This window comes from Nomascus leucogenys, chromosome 3 (genome assembly GCF_006542625.1).
Source record: "Nomascus leucogenys isolate Asia chromosome 3, Asia_NLE_v1, whole genome shotgun sequence".
Taxonomy (NCBI): Eukaryota; Metazoa; Chordata; class Mammalia; order Primates; family Hylobatidae; genus Nomascus; species Nomascus leucogenys.
Genome location: NC_044383.1, coordinates 116377660 through 116395245, shown reverse-complemented (window position 1 = coordinate 116395245; position 17586 = coordinate 116377660). Strand labels below are relative to the sequence as shown.

General features: G+C 39.3%; 1 protein-coding gene across 1 annotated transcript in view; it reads left to right on the top strand.

Annotated features, from left to right (window-relative positions):
• Window positions 1-17586, top strand: part of SAMD3 (sterile alpha motif domain containing 3) — a 236331-nt gene that overhangs the window by 202254 nt on the left and 16491 nt on the right. Inside the window, exon 10 of the mRNA XM_003255697.3 lies at window positions 1925-2092. Coding sequence (XP_003255745.1) covers window positions 1925-2092 — 168 coding nt within the window. The remainder of the gene's footprint in view (window positions 1-1924; window positions 2093-17586) is intronic.

Below are 17586 nucleotides of genomic sequence, written 5' to 3'. Positions count from 1 at the left end.
TTCTGGTCTGTCATGCTGACACCTGCATCTCCTGCTTCATAGAGTATTAACACAAGACATCAAACATTTATAGTTTCTAGCATGCATGAAGCACCGTGCTGGGCTTGGTGGGCAAAGCAGGCATGAGCCTTTCTTTATGTGCTTATAGCCTAGAGGGAAGGAAGGAAGGAAGAAGGAAGGAGGGAGGGAGGGAGGGAAAAGAGAAAGGAAAAGAAAAGAAAAATAGAAATAGAAACAGACAAAGTATCACATAGATGAGGGTAGATTACCACTGTGATAAGTGCCAATGAAGAAAGGGGAGATCCAACACCAAGCTGTTACAGAGGCCAGAGGAGGCTTCCATGAAGCACAGGCTGAGCTGAGACCTGAAGGCAAAGCAAGGGTTAACTACATACCATCTAGGTGTGGGAAGACAGGGATAAAGCTTTCCAGCCCCAAACTGAAGGCCCAGCAGTGGAAGAGATGTTGGCATATTGAGGAAGAAGTCCAGGGGTGCTTCCTAGGTGTTGTCCATGTCTCTGGTCTCACAAAAACTCCACATGCCAGACAGATCCTTCCAGAGCTCAAATCTGGACCATTCACTCTTCAAACTCAACATGGCCTAGGAAGACTTCCTAACCTGCCTGTTCTGATGAATTCTCTGTAGAGCTTTAAAAAATACAGACATCTGGGCTCCATCACAATCTCCTGAACAGTAGCAAGCAGCAGCATAGCATGGGAACTTGCAAGAAAGCACGCTCTCAGCTTACCCCTGACCTCAAAATCAGAGATGCCGAGAGTGGTGCTCAGCAACCTGTGCTCTAACAGGTCCTCCAGGAATTGATTCAGGCTAAATTTTGAGAACCATTGCTTTAGAGGAAAGACCAAGGGCAAAAGTTCCTATGAGATTCTAATACAGCCTGTCCACAGAGACAGATTTAAGATCTGGTTCAGGATTACATTGAGGCTCCTTAATGGGGTGACCGTGGCCATTGATGATTGGGCTGGCTCCTCTCTCCCACCTTATTTTTTACCCCATCCTCTATCATTCCCTCATCTTGAGCTCTGTGCTCCAGCCTCGTGCAACTCTTGGTAGTTCTCTAAAGGGCGCCAGCTCTCCCTCTATTCCATTGCACATGCAGCTTCATCCTTCTGGAACTTCTGTGCATCTACCCAACTGGCATTCCCCAATGCTATCTCCATCCCTTCATGCAGTTACCTGACCCTAAGACCTAAGTCTCAGTTTAGATTCACTTCCTACAGGAAGGCTTTTATGATCTCCTAACAAATGTAAATGAATGATGTATCTTCCCCTATTATAATACTTTTCACTCTGTATTGAAATTACTCTGCTACACTGAAAGTACTCTGCTACACTGAAAGTGAGGTCCACCTACACCCTTCTCCCTCCCAGAGTGGGGAGTTGGTCTTTGTGTTTGAAACAGTAGAGGCACCACAGACACTTAGGGAGTGAATGCCAGTAGTACTCACCAAAACAAATTTCAAAAGATGACAGAAAATTATTTTTAAAGAAAATGCATCAATCCATAAGCCACTATCAGGTCTTTTTAGAACCCACTAGAAAAATGGAATTGGTTGTGGAGACAGCAGAGTATAGTGGAAAGTATCACTTTTGGGAATTAGAAAATCTAGGTTCAAGAACCTATATATTTACTCAATAACCATATGACATTGGGAAAAGATTTATATTTCTGTGACTTTGTCTGCTTACCTATAACTTGGGGTTTATAATTTCTGTAGCAGTGTCACAAGATTGCTGTGAGGATAAAAGGAAGGATAGATATATTCTTTCTATTACTATGATGTGAAAATAATTTCAAGCCCAAAGATGATAGGTATGTATTGTTGTTGCATAGACACATTGTTTATATAGGATTAGCTCAATCTCCTTGAAGATTAACTGGCCTGTTTTGTTATTTTACAGTTTTTATGGAAACGAGCCCTCAAAGATCGCTTTAAATATGTTCGAAGACCCATAGAAGATGATGAGCAAGTGATTAGAAATAAGTGTAAATTTGGACACCGAAGAGGCCAGACAAGGAAATCTCTTGCTGATACAAGATTTGATGAAATTAAACTTGTCCAGATAAAGGTAAGATTGAATTCCTAAATGTTCTGATGACTTGATGGATTGATATATTGATTAAGGGATAATAATAGCATTTAAAATAATTGAAACAAAATAAGATACCTTTTTAAAATTTGAAGTATAGTCAAGAACCAAGAAAGTCTGTTTTGCCTGGCTAACAATAAGCGTGATATTTCCAAGAAAACAATTCCCAAAACAATTACTGAACATCTCGTGTCCAGTTTTTTTCACAACCTTCAAAAACTTGGAAAAACCCTTAAGTTCCAAGTCCTTGAATAATTTTTTTTTTTTTCGCTCTTATCCTACAATGCATCTTATGTTCTCGATGCTCTTATTGCTACAGGAAGTTTTTTAATACTCACATTGTCTGACTTAGGCAGCCTCCGGTCTCCAGGTTTCAGGGAAGAAATAACCCACATGAATGGATACAAAACTCCACTGTGACCTTCCCTTCCCTGCTAGTCCCAAAGCCTTTCCACCCCAACCCAGAAGTGGCCGTCGGGAGTTCCAGGCTGAGGGCCCCTGGGAGGGCCTGGAGATTCATCCATCAGCAGCTAGGAGGTCATGGGAATTGCAGTTGTCTGAGATCCTGTACATATTCCTTTTCTACCTCAGAGCACCAAAATATCCTCAGAAACAAAAATTTCCCCTGCTATCAAAATAGATTGAACTCTTTAACAAGGATGTCTGAATTACCAAGTATGAAAGTGAAATCTCTTGTCCTCCCAATTCTGTTTCTATCTTGATCCAATGTGAATATGTAAATCCTAACTCTTCAACAAACATGTTTATATTAGTGAATGTACTTATTGTAAATATTCTATTTTCTTTTTCATCTGGTATATTTATTTGATAGTAAAAGGGCAAAACATTGAGTCACCTCAGTTTTATTAGTGCCAGTTATAAGATCCATAGGATAGGAATATTTTAAATATATTTTGTAAACCACTTATCCCAGCATCATGCATAATGCAAAACTTGGATGAAAGTATGTACTTTAAATATCTTATTCTAATTTTCAGTGAGGCTTTCAAAATAATAGGTCAGTTAAGATAACATAATTCTAAAACTGTTCTTTGGCAAAAAGACAAGACAGCTGAAAGTTGCCCTAAAAGAAACTTTTTAGAAACTTTGCAAAATTCCAATTACAAACTAAAATTATAAGATAGAATCATATTTATTTTGAAATCTTTTATGTTCTTAAAAATCACTTTGTGAGAGGGACCAAGATGGCCGAATAGGAACAGCTCCGGTCTGCAGCTAGCTCCCAAAGAGACCAGCGCAGAAGGTGGGTAATTTCTGCATTTCCAACTGAGGTACCCAGTTCATCTCACTGGGACTGGTTAGGCAATGGGTCCAATGCACAGAGGACGAACAGAAGCTGGGTGAGGCATTGCTTCACCTGGGAATTGCAAGGAGCTGGGGACCTCCTTCCCCAAGCCAAAGGAAGCCGTGAGGGACTGTGCTACCTGGCTGGGTTGCTACACTTTTCCCACAGTTTTTGCAATCTGCAGATCAGGAGATTCCCTCATATGCCTACACCACCAGGGCCCTGGGTTTCAAGCACGAAATTGGGTGGCTGTTTGGGCAAACACTGAGCTAGCTGCAGGACTATTTTTTCATATGCCAGTGGCGCCTGAACCCCAGTGAGACAGAACTGTTCAATCCCCTGGAAAAGGGGCCGAAGCCAGGAAGCCAAGTGGTCTTGCTCAGTGGGTCCCACTCCAACGGAGCCCAGCAAGCTAAGAACCATGGGCTTGAAATTCTCACTGCCAGCACAGCAGTCTGAAGTTGACCTGGGACCATCCAGCTTGGTGGGAGGAGGGCTGTCCACCATTACTGAGGCTTTCGTAGGCAGTTTTCCCCTGACAGTACTAAGGAGGCTGGGAGGTCAGGGCTGGGCACGGCAAAGTGGCTGTGGCCAGACTGCTTCTCTAGATTCCTCCTCACTGGGCAGGGCATCTCTGAAGGAAAGGTAACAGCCCCAGTCAGGGGCTTACAGACATAATCCCCATCTCCATGGGACAGAGCGCCTGGGGGAAGGGGCAGCTGTGGGTGCAGCTTCAGTGGCTTTAATCCTTTCTGCCTGCTGGCTCTGAAGAGAGCAGCTGATTCTGACAAGAGGGATTCTCCCAGCACAGCGCACCAGCTCTGCTAAGGGACGGACTGCCTCCTCAAGTGGGTCCCTGACCCCCGTGCCTTCTGACTGGGAGAAACCTCCCAACAGGGGTCGACAGGCACCTCATACAGGAGAGCTCTGGCTGGCATCTGGCCAGTGCCCCTCTGGGATGAAGCTTCCAGAGGAAGGAGTAGGCAGTGATCTTTGCTATTCTGCAGCCTCCACTGGTGATACTCAGGCGAACAGGATCTGGAGTGGACCTCCAGCAAACTGTAGCAGACCTGCAGAAGAGGGGCCTGTGAGAAGAAAAACTAACAAACAAAAAGCAACGTCAATATAAAGGACTCCCACACAAAAACCCCATCCAAAGGTCATCAAAGATCAAAGGTAGATAAATCCAAGAAGATGAGGAAAAACCAGTGCAAAAACGCTGAAAATTCTAAAAACCAGAATTCCTCTTCTCGTCCAAATGATAGCCACTCCTTTCCAACAAGGGCACAAAACTGGACAGAAAATGAGATTGATGACGGCTTCAGAAGGTGGGTAGTAATAAACTCCTCTGAGCTAAAGGAGCATGTTCTAACCCAATGCAAGGAAGCTAAGAACCTTGATAAAAGGTTACAGGAACTGCTAACTAGAATAACCAGTTTAGAGAGGAACATAAATGACCTGATGGAGCTGAAAAGCACAGCACGAGAACTTCGTCAAGCATACATCAAGTATCAATAGTGGAATCAATCAAGTGGAAGAAAGGATATCAAAGATTGAAGATCAACTTACTGAAATAAGGCATGAAGAAAAGATTAGAGAAAAAAGAATGAAAATGAATGAACAAAGCCTCCAAGAAATATGGGACTGTGTGAAAAGAACAAACATACGATTGATGGGTGTACCTGAAAGTGACAGGGAGAATGGAACCAAGTTGGAAAACATGCTTCTGGACATTATCCAGGAGAACTTCCCCAACCTAGCAAGACAGGCCAAATGCAAATTCAAGAAATACAGAGAACACCGCTAAGATACTCCTCAAGAAGAGCAACCCAAAACACATAATTGTCAAACTCACCAGGGTTGAAATGAAGGAAAAAATGTTAAGGGCAGCCAGAGAGAAAGGCCAGGTTACCCACAAAGGGAAGCCCATTAGACTAACAGCAGATCTCTCTGCAGAAACCCTACAAGCCAGAAGAGAGTGGGGGCCAATATTAAACATTATTAAAGAAAAGAATTTTCAACCCAAAATTTCATATCCAGCCAAACTAAGCTTCATATATGGAGGAGAAATAAAATCCTTTACTGACAAGCAAATGCTGAAGGGTTTTGTCACCACTGGGCCTGCCTTACAAGAGCTCCTTAAGGAAGCACTAAATATAGAAAGGAAAAACTGGTATCAGCCACTGCAAAAACAAACCAAAATATAAAGACCAATGACACGATAAAGAAACTGCATCAGCTAATGGGCAAAATAACCAGCTAGCATCATGATGACAGGATCAAATTCACACATAACAATATTAGCCTGAAATGTAAATGGGCTAAATGCCTCAATTAGAAGACACAGACTGGCAAATTGGATAAAGAGTCAAGACCCACCAGTGTGCTGTATTCAGGAGACCCATCTCAGGTGCAAAGACACACATAGGCTCAAAACAAAGGGATGGAGGAATATTTACCAAGCAAATGGAAAGCAAAAAAAGAGCAGGGGTTGCAAACCTAGTCTCTGATAAAACAGACTTTATACCAACAAAGATCAAAAAAGACAAAGAAGGGCATTACATAATGGTAAAGGGATCAATGCAACAAGAAGAGCTAACTATCCTAAATATATATACACCTAATACAGGAGCACCCAGATACATAAAACAAGTTCTTGGGGACCTGCAAAGAGACTTAGACTCCCACACAATAATAGTAGGAGACTTTAACACCCCACTGTCAATATTAGACAAATCAACGAGTCAGAAAATTAACAAGGATATTCAGGACTTGAACTCAGCTCTGGACCAAGTGGACCTAATAGATATCTGCAGAACTCTCCACCTCAAATCAACAGAACATAGATTCTTCTCAGTGCCACACAGCATGTACTCTAAAATTGATCACATAATTGGAAGTAGAACACTCTTCAGCAAATGCAAAAGAATGGAAATCATAACAGTCTCTCAGACTGCAGTGCAATCAAATTAGAACTCAGGATTAAGAAGCTCACTAAAAACTGCACAACTACATGGAAATTGAACAGCCTGCTCCTGAATGACTACTGGGTAAATAATGAAATGAAGGCAGAAACAAAGATGTTCTTTGAAACCAGTGAGAACAAAGACACAATGCACCAGAAGATTTCAAGCCAATATCCCTGACAAATATCAATGCAAAAATCTTCAATAAAATACTGGTAAACTGAATCCAGCAGCACATCAAAAAGTTTATCCACCACGATCAAGTCAGCTTTATCCCTGGTATGCAAGGCTGGTTCAACATACGCAAATCAATAAACATTATCCATTACATAAACAGAACCAATGACAAAAACCACATGGCTATCTTAATAAATAGATGCAGAAAAGGCCTATGATAAAATTCAACATCCCTTGATGCTAAAAACTCTCAATAACCTAGGTATTGATGGAACATATCTCAAAATAATAAGAGCTATTTATGACAAACCCATAACCAACATCACACTGAATGGGCAAAAAGCTGGAAGCATTCCCTTTGAAAACCAGCACAAGACAAGGATGCCCTCTCTCACCACTCTTATTCAAGATAGTATTGGAAGTTCTGGCCTGAGCAGTCAGGCAAGAGAAAGAAATAAAGAGTATTCAAATAGGATGAGAGGAAGTCAAATTGTCTCTGTTTGCAGACAACGTGATTGTATATTTAGAAAACACCATCATCTCAGCCCAAAAACTCCTTAAGCTGATAAACAACTTCAGCAAATTCTCAGGATACAAAATCAATGTGCAAAAACCACAAGCATTCCTATACACCAATAATAGACAAACAGCCAAATCATGAGTGAACTCCCATTCGCAACTGCTACAAAGAGAATAAAATACCTAGGAATCCAACTTACAAGAGACATGAAGGACCTCTTCAAGGAGAACTACAAACCACTGCTCAAGAAATAAGACAAGACACAAAGGAAAAAAAAAGACATTCCATGCTCATGGATAGGAAGAATCAATATCATGAAAATGGCCATACTGCCTAAAGTAATTTATAGATTCAATGCTATTCCCATCAAGCTACCAGTATTTACAATCACAAAGACTTGGAACCAACCCAAATGCCATCAATGATAGACTGGATAAAGCAAATGTGACACATATACACCACGGAATACTATGCAACCATAAAAAAGAATGAGTTCATGTCCTTTGCAGGGACATGGATGAAGCTGGAAGCCATCATTCTCAGCAAACTAACACAGAAACAGGAAACCAAACACACCACGTGTTCTCATTCATAAGTTGGAATTGAACAATGAAAACACATGGACTCAGGGAGGGGAACATCACACACCAGGGCCTGTTGGGGGTGGGGGACAAGGGGAGGGAGAGCATTAGGACAAATACCTAATACATGTGGGTCTTATAACCTAGATGACAGGTTGATAGGTGCAGCAAACCACCATGGTACATGTATACCTATTAACAAACCTTCTTTGTTTGTTAATAGGTTATATTAACACCTATATATATATAGGGTTTTTTTGGTTTGTTAATAGGTTATATTAACACACACACACGCATATATATATATATGTTAATACAAGCACTTTCTGTACATGTATCCCAAAACTTAAAATAAAAATCACTTTGTAAAATAACAGCATTACATTATGTATAAGTTGCTTTTCTCAAACATTTGATTTTCAGTAGAATAAAGGTGGAGTTCCTTTCCATTCAGTTTCCCCTCTTTTTCTATGAGATATTTCCCACCAAAATTCAATGGAATTGATGAATGGTAAAATCAATTGTCCACAGCAGTTGTCCCTAGCCTTAGAACTCAAGGGTCAGTCCGTGGGATCAGAGGTCACACCTCTGGACACGAGTCTAAATACAAGCCCCCCTCTTGTGTTGACACATCATCTTTGAACCAGCTTGTACCCTCACATTTTCTGTCCCTTCTTCATGGAACTTCACTCTTCGTGGTTTTTCCTTTCTAACCACCAAGACATGCTTGAATCCTAAGATGAACCCTGCTATGGTCAATCCAGGGCCCTTTGCTACAAAAAGAACAGGGAATTGAATGTATTGGGGTTAGCAGTTAAATGGTAATGGAATTTAGTTTTGACCTTCCTGCCAGCTAAGGCTAAAAAAGAGATGATAGGGTGGTCATTGTTGACGTCTGCAGAGACAACATTTTTGCTAGCAAACAAATATAATTGGTAAGGATTTAACTTTTTTCCCCCTTATAAATAGTGCAAATCGCTGATTCTTTGAAGACTATAGCCTCTCCGTTTATGCTCTCATGTTCTGTAAAGCAAAAAGTTTTAAAGGATGAGAAAACTATTTATAGTGGAGTATTACAGAAACACTTTGTTTCTGTATTTTGTACACTACATGGGGATTAAGCAAATGTACAAACACTAAGAAGTGTGTGTGTGTGTGGGGGGGTTTCCAACCTTTGAATTTATCTCATATAATTTTATTTTTCAGAGTGATTACCAACATTATTTTTAATCTTTGGTTTGAACTTCTTCCGTCGATAGCTCCTTTGTAATGTCTTTAAGATTGCTGAGCCAGGCATGGTGGCTCACATCTGCAATCCCAGCACTTTAGGAGACTGAGACGGGAGGATTACTTGAGTCCATGTGTCATGTATATTGAAACCAGCCTGGGCCAACATAGACCCTCTCTTTACAAAAACTAAACAGAATTAGCCAGGTCTGGTGGCATGTGCCTGTAAGTCCCAGCTACTCGTGAGGCTGAGGTGTGAGAACCGCTTGATCCGGGGAGGTTGAGGCTTCAGTGAGCTAAGAATGCACCACTGCACTCTAGCCTGGGTGACAGAGCCAGACCCTGTCTCAAGAAAAAAAGAAAAAAAAAAAAAGAAAAGAAAAAGATTTCTGAACATTACAAATGTTTAAGACACACTGGGTAACTCTCACGTTTTAAAATTTTTTAACTGGGCACAATATTTTTATAATACAGAAAAAAATTATTTACTATGCTGCAGAGATGGAAAATGTGGATGCAGGCAAGACACAGGAGTCTGGCTATTCACTCAAAGGCAAGAAAGTGGGTTTGGCTAAACTGGAGGAAGATCTTGGGAAGGGATAAATAGAGGAAGAGATTTTCTTTTGTTTTGCTTAATTTTGTTTCTGTTTTTTTCCTTTGGTGGTCTGATGGGATTTACCAAAGAATTGAAGGTAGATGTCTTAATGAAAGAAGGTGGATTTTTTTTTTTTTTTTTTTTGTTTTTTTAGACGGTGTCTCACTTGTCGCTCAGACTGGAGTGCAGTTGCGTGATCTCGGCTCACTGCAACCTCTGCCTCCTGGGTTCAAGCGATTCTCCTGCCTCAGCCTCCTGAGTGGCTGGGATTACAGGCACGCAACACCACGCCCGGCTAATTTTTTGTGTTTTGAGTAAAGATGGGGTTTTGCCAACTTGGGCAGGCTGGTCTCGAACTCCTGACCTCAGGTGATCCACCCGCCTTGGCCTCACAAAGTGCTAGGATTACAGGTATGAGCCACTGAGCCCAGCCAGGGTGGATTTCTTAGTTCTGTCACATGGGCTTCCACAGGTAGACCAGGCAGCTGCAGAACTTGTGCAGGTCTGAGCAGAGAGGGCAGATCTTTTGTCCTTAACCCTCCACCCACTGCATTCTCTTTGCCATTTTAGCTCTGCTTAAGCTATGTTCTTTGGCTGCAAAACTTGAAGCATCTGCAATGCCAAAGCACCACCTGTGAGTCAACATACCTGAGTTCCTCCTGTCCCACTGCTAGAAAGACTTATCATCATGTTATATATATAGCTTTGCTTGTCAGAATCCCACATTATGTTCCCAGACCAATCTTGCAAAATGCCGGGTATTTTGCAACGTTTAAAAATGCCTTTCCAACCTCAAGACCTCATGTGGCTGCCTGTATGGTCGTGCAGTCAATGAAGCAGCTGTGCCATCGCTTCTTATGCATCTGAGTTTTAGTTTTAGGTCCAGAGAGCGTATAGCCCCATGAATTGATAAATCTGCTTTCTTTTCTTAAGTGTCTTACTGTACCTCATCGTGTATTTATAAACAGATATAATTAGATTCTTAAACCAATACACTTAACTGAGTAATTTCATAAATTGCTGACAGTATCTTGTTAAAATGATGAAAATGTTGGATTTAAAAGCTTAGAGGAATTGTGTGGAACTGCATGGCAATGTAAGATTGTACTTTATACAGTCGTATTTTTTTTTTTGTCATAATCCTTAGGTGTTAAAGTTGAATGAATCAAACTCCTCACTTCATGGCACATTATCACTGTTGCCCTGTGCTGGATCTTTCTCTGGTTTTATTATTCCTTTCTGTCCCCATTTCTATCTGCCTTTCTCCCCACCTCTGACTGTAGGAAACCACTTTAAAGCGTTTCATATGTATTTTTTGTTTCTTTGTAAATGTTCCAGAATGTGTTCTGTCATTTGGGGTTCATGTATATTTGATTTAACATAAATGAGGATTCTTTACCTCATTCGGTTTCACCTTTTAAACTCACACTCTTTTAAAGATTCATTCGTGTATATTTCAAGTCCGTTGATTTTAACCATTATAGAGTATTCTTGCCTCAAGTCCTGTTCCCACTACAAATTGCACCACAGAGAACACCATTATGCATACGTGGTTATGAAGCTGTGTGTCCTTTCTTTGGGTTGCACATCCAGAAGTGGAACTGATGGGGCTCAAGGCATGTGTGTACTTAATTTGACCAGTTGCTCTTCAGAAAGACTTTGCTAGTCTCACTCCCACACCAGTGCAGATCCCTGTATTCCTGCCAATGCTTACCATTTTCTAGCCTTCAAAATGCTGCCAAGACTAATAGGTATAAAGTATAATTTCATTCTTGCTGTGATTTACATTTCCATGGATTACTGAGTCTGGGCATCTCTTCATATGTGTGTTAGCCTTTTGCATTTCTTCTAGAAAATTACCTCTTTAGATCCATTGCCTGTTTTCTAATGGGTTTGCATCTTTTTACTGTTGATTTGTAGACTGCAGTCTTTCCCATACCCCAAGTCACAAAGTTACTCACTTATTCTTTCTTCTGTTATGTTTGTAATTTTAACTTTCATGTTTAAATCTTTAAGTCATCTGCAGTTCATCTTTGATAGGCCAATGGAATAAGAGAGAATGCCCAGAATACACCCATGTCTATTTGGGAACTTAATGTACAATAAAAGTGACACCATAAACCCATGAAGAAAATGGGCTGTTTTGTAATTGGTGTTGAGAAAGTGGTTCATTATATGGAGATCTCTATTTAACAGCATATACAGATTGTTCTTATGCCATTCTGTATTGCATTTTCCACTTAGTGTTTATTACTTAGTACTACTTAGCGTAGAGACATTTTTTGTTGCCCAGTGGAGGATATGCTGTGCCAGGGAGTCCCTCAGAGGAGAAGATTCTGTGTAAGTTCATCCTCATTTTCAGAATAAGGGGAAGTGGGAGTCTTCTTAAACCAGCCCCCAGGACCACCTTGTAGCATCTGCCCTCTCACAGAATGACATCCTGGGCTGTGGTGCCATGAATGGAGGGAGTGTTGAACCAAAAGAAGGTTCTGAGCATCGGCCAGCACAGGGAGCACCAGGACAAGCTCTGGCTAGCTCTTGGGGAAGCATCCTGCTGTAACTGGATGGAGATGGACTGGTGGAGGGATCCTGCTCTTACTGTCCTGACCCTGGGATGAAGGAGGTCATATCTGGTCTACATGGGGCACAGGACCTTGGATCCCCACGTCATCATAGCTCGATGTTCATCCTTTCCTTGGGGATCTCTTCATCCAAAAAATTCCTTGATGGTCCTCTTGGCCTCTGTCAGATGCCCCATTTGAAGCATCAGGATGTAAACATACTTACCGAAATGCTTAACTTCTTAATACTTTCTTGACTAATGCATGCATTTTCTTTTCTTAATTACTAAAGTTTCTTTCACCCGGTAGAGCTATCAACCTATTATCATAAACTTTTTGGCCATGAAAAAAAAAAGCTGACTTTGATAATAGCCAGTGATTCTTTCAGAATTTTCTGAAAAATTTTCTGAAAAAATTTTGACTTGTACTGTATAGGTGTCTAGCTCTTTACATTTATGGCTGATCTTTTCAACTACTTTGAAAAGATTCTCCTCTGTCTTTACGGGGTAAATTCACTCTAAATTTGATATTTGGTGAAAATAATTTTGTTTTCTTGAAGCAAAATACAAAGGATGTAAATACCATTTACATCTCAGCTGGAGCCTTTGCTTATCTCTTTCTGTTTGTTTTTGTTGGTTTTTGTTTTGTTTTCTAACTGCAATGGAGTTTTCTTGATTTGGAGGCTTTTAATGTTATGTAGGTGCATAGATTATTTTATCTTTATCAGTTAGTTTAATCTACATTTGGTTTCTGTTTAGCTTTAAGAGTTTTAAATAAGTAACAATCCTATTAGTTTCTTCAAAATTTCTTTTAATTTCATCACTAACAGGTCTTCATTTTATGATGTATTCATTATTTCTGATTCCAAGTTCTTACAATGTATGTTGTCTTCTCCAGAAACAACAGTTGTTTGAATTTTTTAGTTCCTTGTTTATCATCTTTCTAGTAGTTCTATTTATTATTGAAAGTGAAGTATTGAAGTCTCCAACTATAATTCTGGAATTGTCTATTTTGCCTTTCAGTTCTGTCAGTTTTTGTCTCATGGTTTTAGGGGCTCTGTTGTTAGGTGTATATAAGTTTATAATTGCTATATCTTCCTGATGTAACCCTCCCAGCCCTGTTACTTACCAGTTTAACCAATTTTTTCCCTTTGTACAATCACCAGGATTGTAATTCTCTACCCCCTTGAAGTTAGGTGTGGTCACAAGGCTGGCCAATGAAATGTGAGCAGATGTGACATGCACATTAAAAATCCAGCATACAATTCCTCATTTTCCCCTTTTTTTAGTGACAACTGACAACATTCTAGATGATCGAGCCATGTCCTTGGGTAAGGAGGATTAGGAGCAGGACCCAAGACGGGCATGTCATATGTGTGATAAACTTTTGTCACTATAAGGTCTGGGGGTTATCAGGTGCGGCAGTGTAATCTTGCCTGTTGCAGGTAATACCAGGGACTCCGAACACACTATGTCAAGCATTCGATCCACTTCTCTGTGATTCTCCTGTGCCTGTGCTGCTTCATGAAGCAATGAAGGCATTTTTTGAGGATCAGGCTAGTCCTGCCATCCTCCCTTGTGATTTTACAATCTGTGTCCTTGTACTATCTTTAGCATGGGGAAATATATGAGAGTTATTGCCATTTGTTATAATAAGAACACTTAGAACATAGGAAAAAATGATTTTGCTTTAAGTAAAAACACCTAGTTTTCATTTTTACAGCTAATTTATTTGAAGATTCTTTCTAAGCCCTCAGTACTAGGAATAGATTGTCTCCTTTGTGACCTTAATTTTAAGGACATTTCTCTAAGTCTGAAACATAGAGGAAAAAATACCTAATATTTTGCCGCATTCTGATGTGAAATATTCTATCAAATATATACTGGAACAACATGGCAATTTCTTTAGAGAGGTTAACTTTTGCCTCTTTTTTTTTTTCAACCTACTTTATGTGTAGGATACTGATGCATGGATTTGATAAATGCTTTTAGGATGTTCTTGTATTCCAAAGCCTTCCACATATTTGCTAAATAAGTTAGTTAACTACCTGGTGTTAAATTATTAACACTATACCTATAATTCATTTCTCTTTTAAAACATTTTCTTTTCCTACTTATTCGGTACATATATACCCTATAGCTTTGAAAGCTATGAAATAGCTTTGTATGTTAGATTTCTTTGGCTTAGAAATAAAATAGAATTAAAGTTGTGCAAAAACTACCTAGTGAGTCAAATGTTATGAATATTTACTACGTTTCTTTGGATTTATCTTACAACACTTACTGTTGTTTTTTTACTAGGCCTGACACATAATGATTTATTGCATAAATACTAATTATTTTATAGCCTTTTCCACAGATGTTTCTCTCATGATAGAAAATTGAACAAGACAGCAAAAGTTGAAGAAAAATCTTGACAGTTAATTTCATTCTACATAGAGTGCAATTACTGTCATTAGCAGGTGGCATATTTACTAATACTGCAAAGTTTTACAAGTAAGCTGCACACTTGGAAACATGGGGCAAGGTTGCATGGGTGAAACTCTGCCTGCTGATTGACTGAGACACATGCCTGAATGCTCAGCTAAGCTACTGTTAAACTTCCATAGGGGGTACATCATTTCCAAGTCAACACTTGATGACAATAGAATTGGAAATTAGGATGATTGGGATTTGGTATGAGGAAGCCCCTAGTATCTAACATAACACTGTCCAATAGAAATATAGTATGTGCTGCATATGTAATTTTTAATTTTCTAGTAGCAGAAATTTTTAAAAAGTGGCAAATGGAATTAATGTTAATAGTATATTTAACTCACTATATGCAAAATATTATTTCAACATGTAATCGTTCTAAAAAATTGTTAATGAGATATTTTACATTCTCTTTTTGCATACTAAATATTTGAAATACAGTGTTTGCAGCTCACATTTCAATTTGGACTATCTCTGGTGGAAAAAAAAAAAAGCTAGGTTCAGTGGCGCATGCCTGTAGTCCCAGCTACTTGGGAGGCAAATGCAGGAGGATTGCTTGAGCCCAGGAGTTAGAATGCAGCTGGGCAACATAGCAAAACCCACTCTTCTATTAAAAAATAATAAAAATGACAATAAAAATTGTGAAAAATTAGAAATATCAATTTGGGCTAGTCACATTTCACGTGCTCAGAAGCCACATGTGGCTAGTAGCTACCATACTGGACAACTCAGATGAATACACCCTTTGGGTAATTAGAGAATGAGTGAGATGACAATCCACAGAGAACATTATAGTTAGCAGGGAGTATGTCGTTACTTGCTGGTGATGTTCAGAAGCTACAGTCCACAATCCTAGATATGGAACCTTTATTTACATAGTGCCTTTAAAGTAGATTTTTCATAGGGTATTTATAAGAATTATTCAGGGACCAGATGCAGTGACTCATGCCTGTAACCCCAGCACTTTGGGAGCTGAAATGGGAGAATCCCTTGAGCCCAGGAGTTCAAGACAAGCTTGGGCAACATGGCAAGATACCATCTTCTTAAAAAAATTTTTTTGAAGAGAATTATTCAGTTTTCATAACAAGACACTCTCTTTGTGAACTTATTCGGATTGTGGGATATAGAACAAAGGTATCTTTGTAAAGCCAAGATGAGTTTTTTTTTTCATTTCTGGGAGATAAAAAAGCTATAACTACATTTTTAACCATGCCCTCTTTACTACTTCAAAAGCAGTCTCATTCTTCTGTTGAAATCAAACTTAGAAATATTCGCCTCCTTATTTCTGTTCCAGCTGTCAGCTTAAACTAAAAGTTGACTAGAACTATGCTCTGCTATTACAACCAACTCTGTGAGAGCTTAGGTTACTGTGGTGTTGGAGTAGAGAGACCACACTCTATGTTGCCAAAACTGGTGTGGTAAAGGAAGCATAGCATACGCTCTTTATACAATTTGTTTGGCTCTAACTCAAGTTAATGTTCTGGTTAATTTATGCTGATTCCTCCTAAGTCATACATCTCACAGGTGAGTCCTACACTTCCCTTCAGTGTATTTCTTGGCCTGAAGTAATCTCTTCCGTGCTTCATGTCTTCTTCCTTTGATTCCTCCTTGAGCACGGCCCTCCATTAACTTTGTCTACTGAGACAGACATCTCGAAGTCAGCAGCTGGAAACAGCTGCTGTTCTGTAAGATTCAGAAATTTCTTACTCACTAGTTCCCTCATTTCAATGTGCACTGTTAAAGAAATCAGCCTGTTAGAGCAGTGGGGAACTACCCTAACAGAAACCTGCACACCTGGGTATCTCTGTGCCTGGAAAAGTCACTTCCCCTTTGAGGGTCTCAATTTGCCCATCAGTAAAGTGTGAGGCATGGACTAGGTGGTTTCTAAGTTCTTTCCAGCTTTAATAATATATAAATCATTAGCAGTATATCTAACAATGTATAAATCTAACAATATGTAAATCATTAAAATGGTGAGAATTTTAAATTCTGATGTAGCCTTCTAATAATTAGGAAAATCACTTCAGTCTAGAATACAACCCACCAACACTGTGTTAATCCCATCAGTCTGATCAGGTGGAAGTTCTCTAGAAACTTTACTTTCATGATTGGGTAAGAGTTTTGGAGGAAGTAGTACATTATAAATACAGTAGTATCTAAATGTCAGTATCAGCAATTATGTAACTTCTACTGTATTTCAGTAGATGAAAGAAAGCTGCTTAGATAAATATTTTTTCTATACTTTAAAAAATTAAAATGTTTTCTTAAGAAATTGTCATTCTATGCATTTGAGACATACAGAAGAAAATATATGTAACATATATGTAGTTTATGAGACAAAATAAACACTGTTAACCCAGCATTTAACTTCAGAACTAGAACACTGCCTGCACCATTGTGTGTGCCTGAGTTTTCCTCCCCTCTCCTGTCCACCTGCCTTTCCAACACCACAGGCCTCTAGAAGTAATCACTACTCTGAATTTTATGTTTATCATTCACCTGTTTTTAAAATAAATGACATTGTCACACATGCATGAATTCTTAAGGGATATATTGCTTAGTTTTGCTTGTTTTTTTTCAAGCACATATTTTATTTGAATAAATCCTCTGGGGTCCATTTTTATGTTCAACAGTTTAAAACATACAAACAAAGCTTGAAAGTAAATGAAGATCTGACACATCTGAAGCTTAAAGATTTTTTTTCTTTTTTTTTTCTTATCACCACCTTCCACATTTTACATTTGAAACTCCTTGGCTTCGTTGACAATCCATTATCCTGGTTCTCCTGCTCCTATAATTTTCTCCCTTTCTATAAATCTAAATCTAGATAATTTATAAGAAATATCAAATCTCTGTCTCTGCATTCACAAGTTTCCTAGCTATTCTTCCAACCTCAGTTAAAAGATTTCATCACCTTTAAGTCCCAGCTTTAAACCCTGGCCCTCTATGGTTTTCCACAGTCTTCAGATTCGCTCTGCTAAACATTCCCATAACATGCTCTGCCCTTCCTGTCTCTCCACCCCAGAACTGTCCTTTCTTCTTTCAAATTCTGTTATCCCTTAAAAT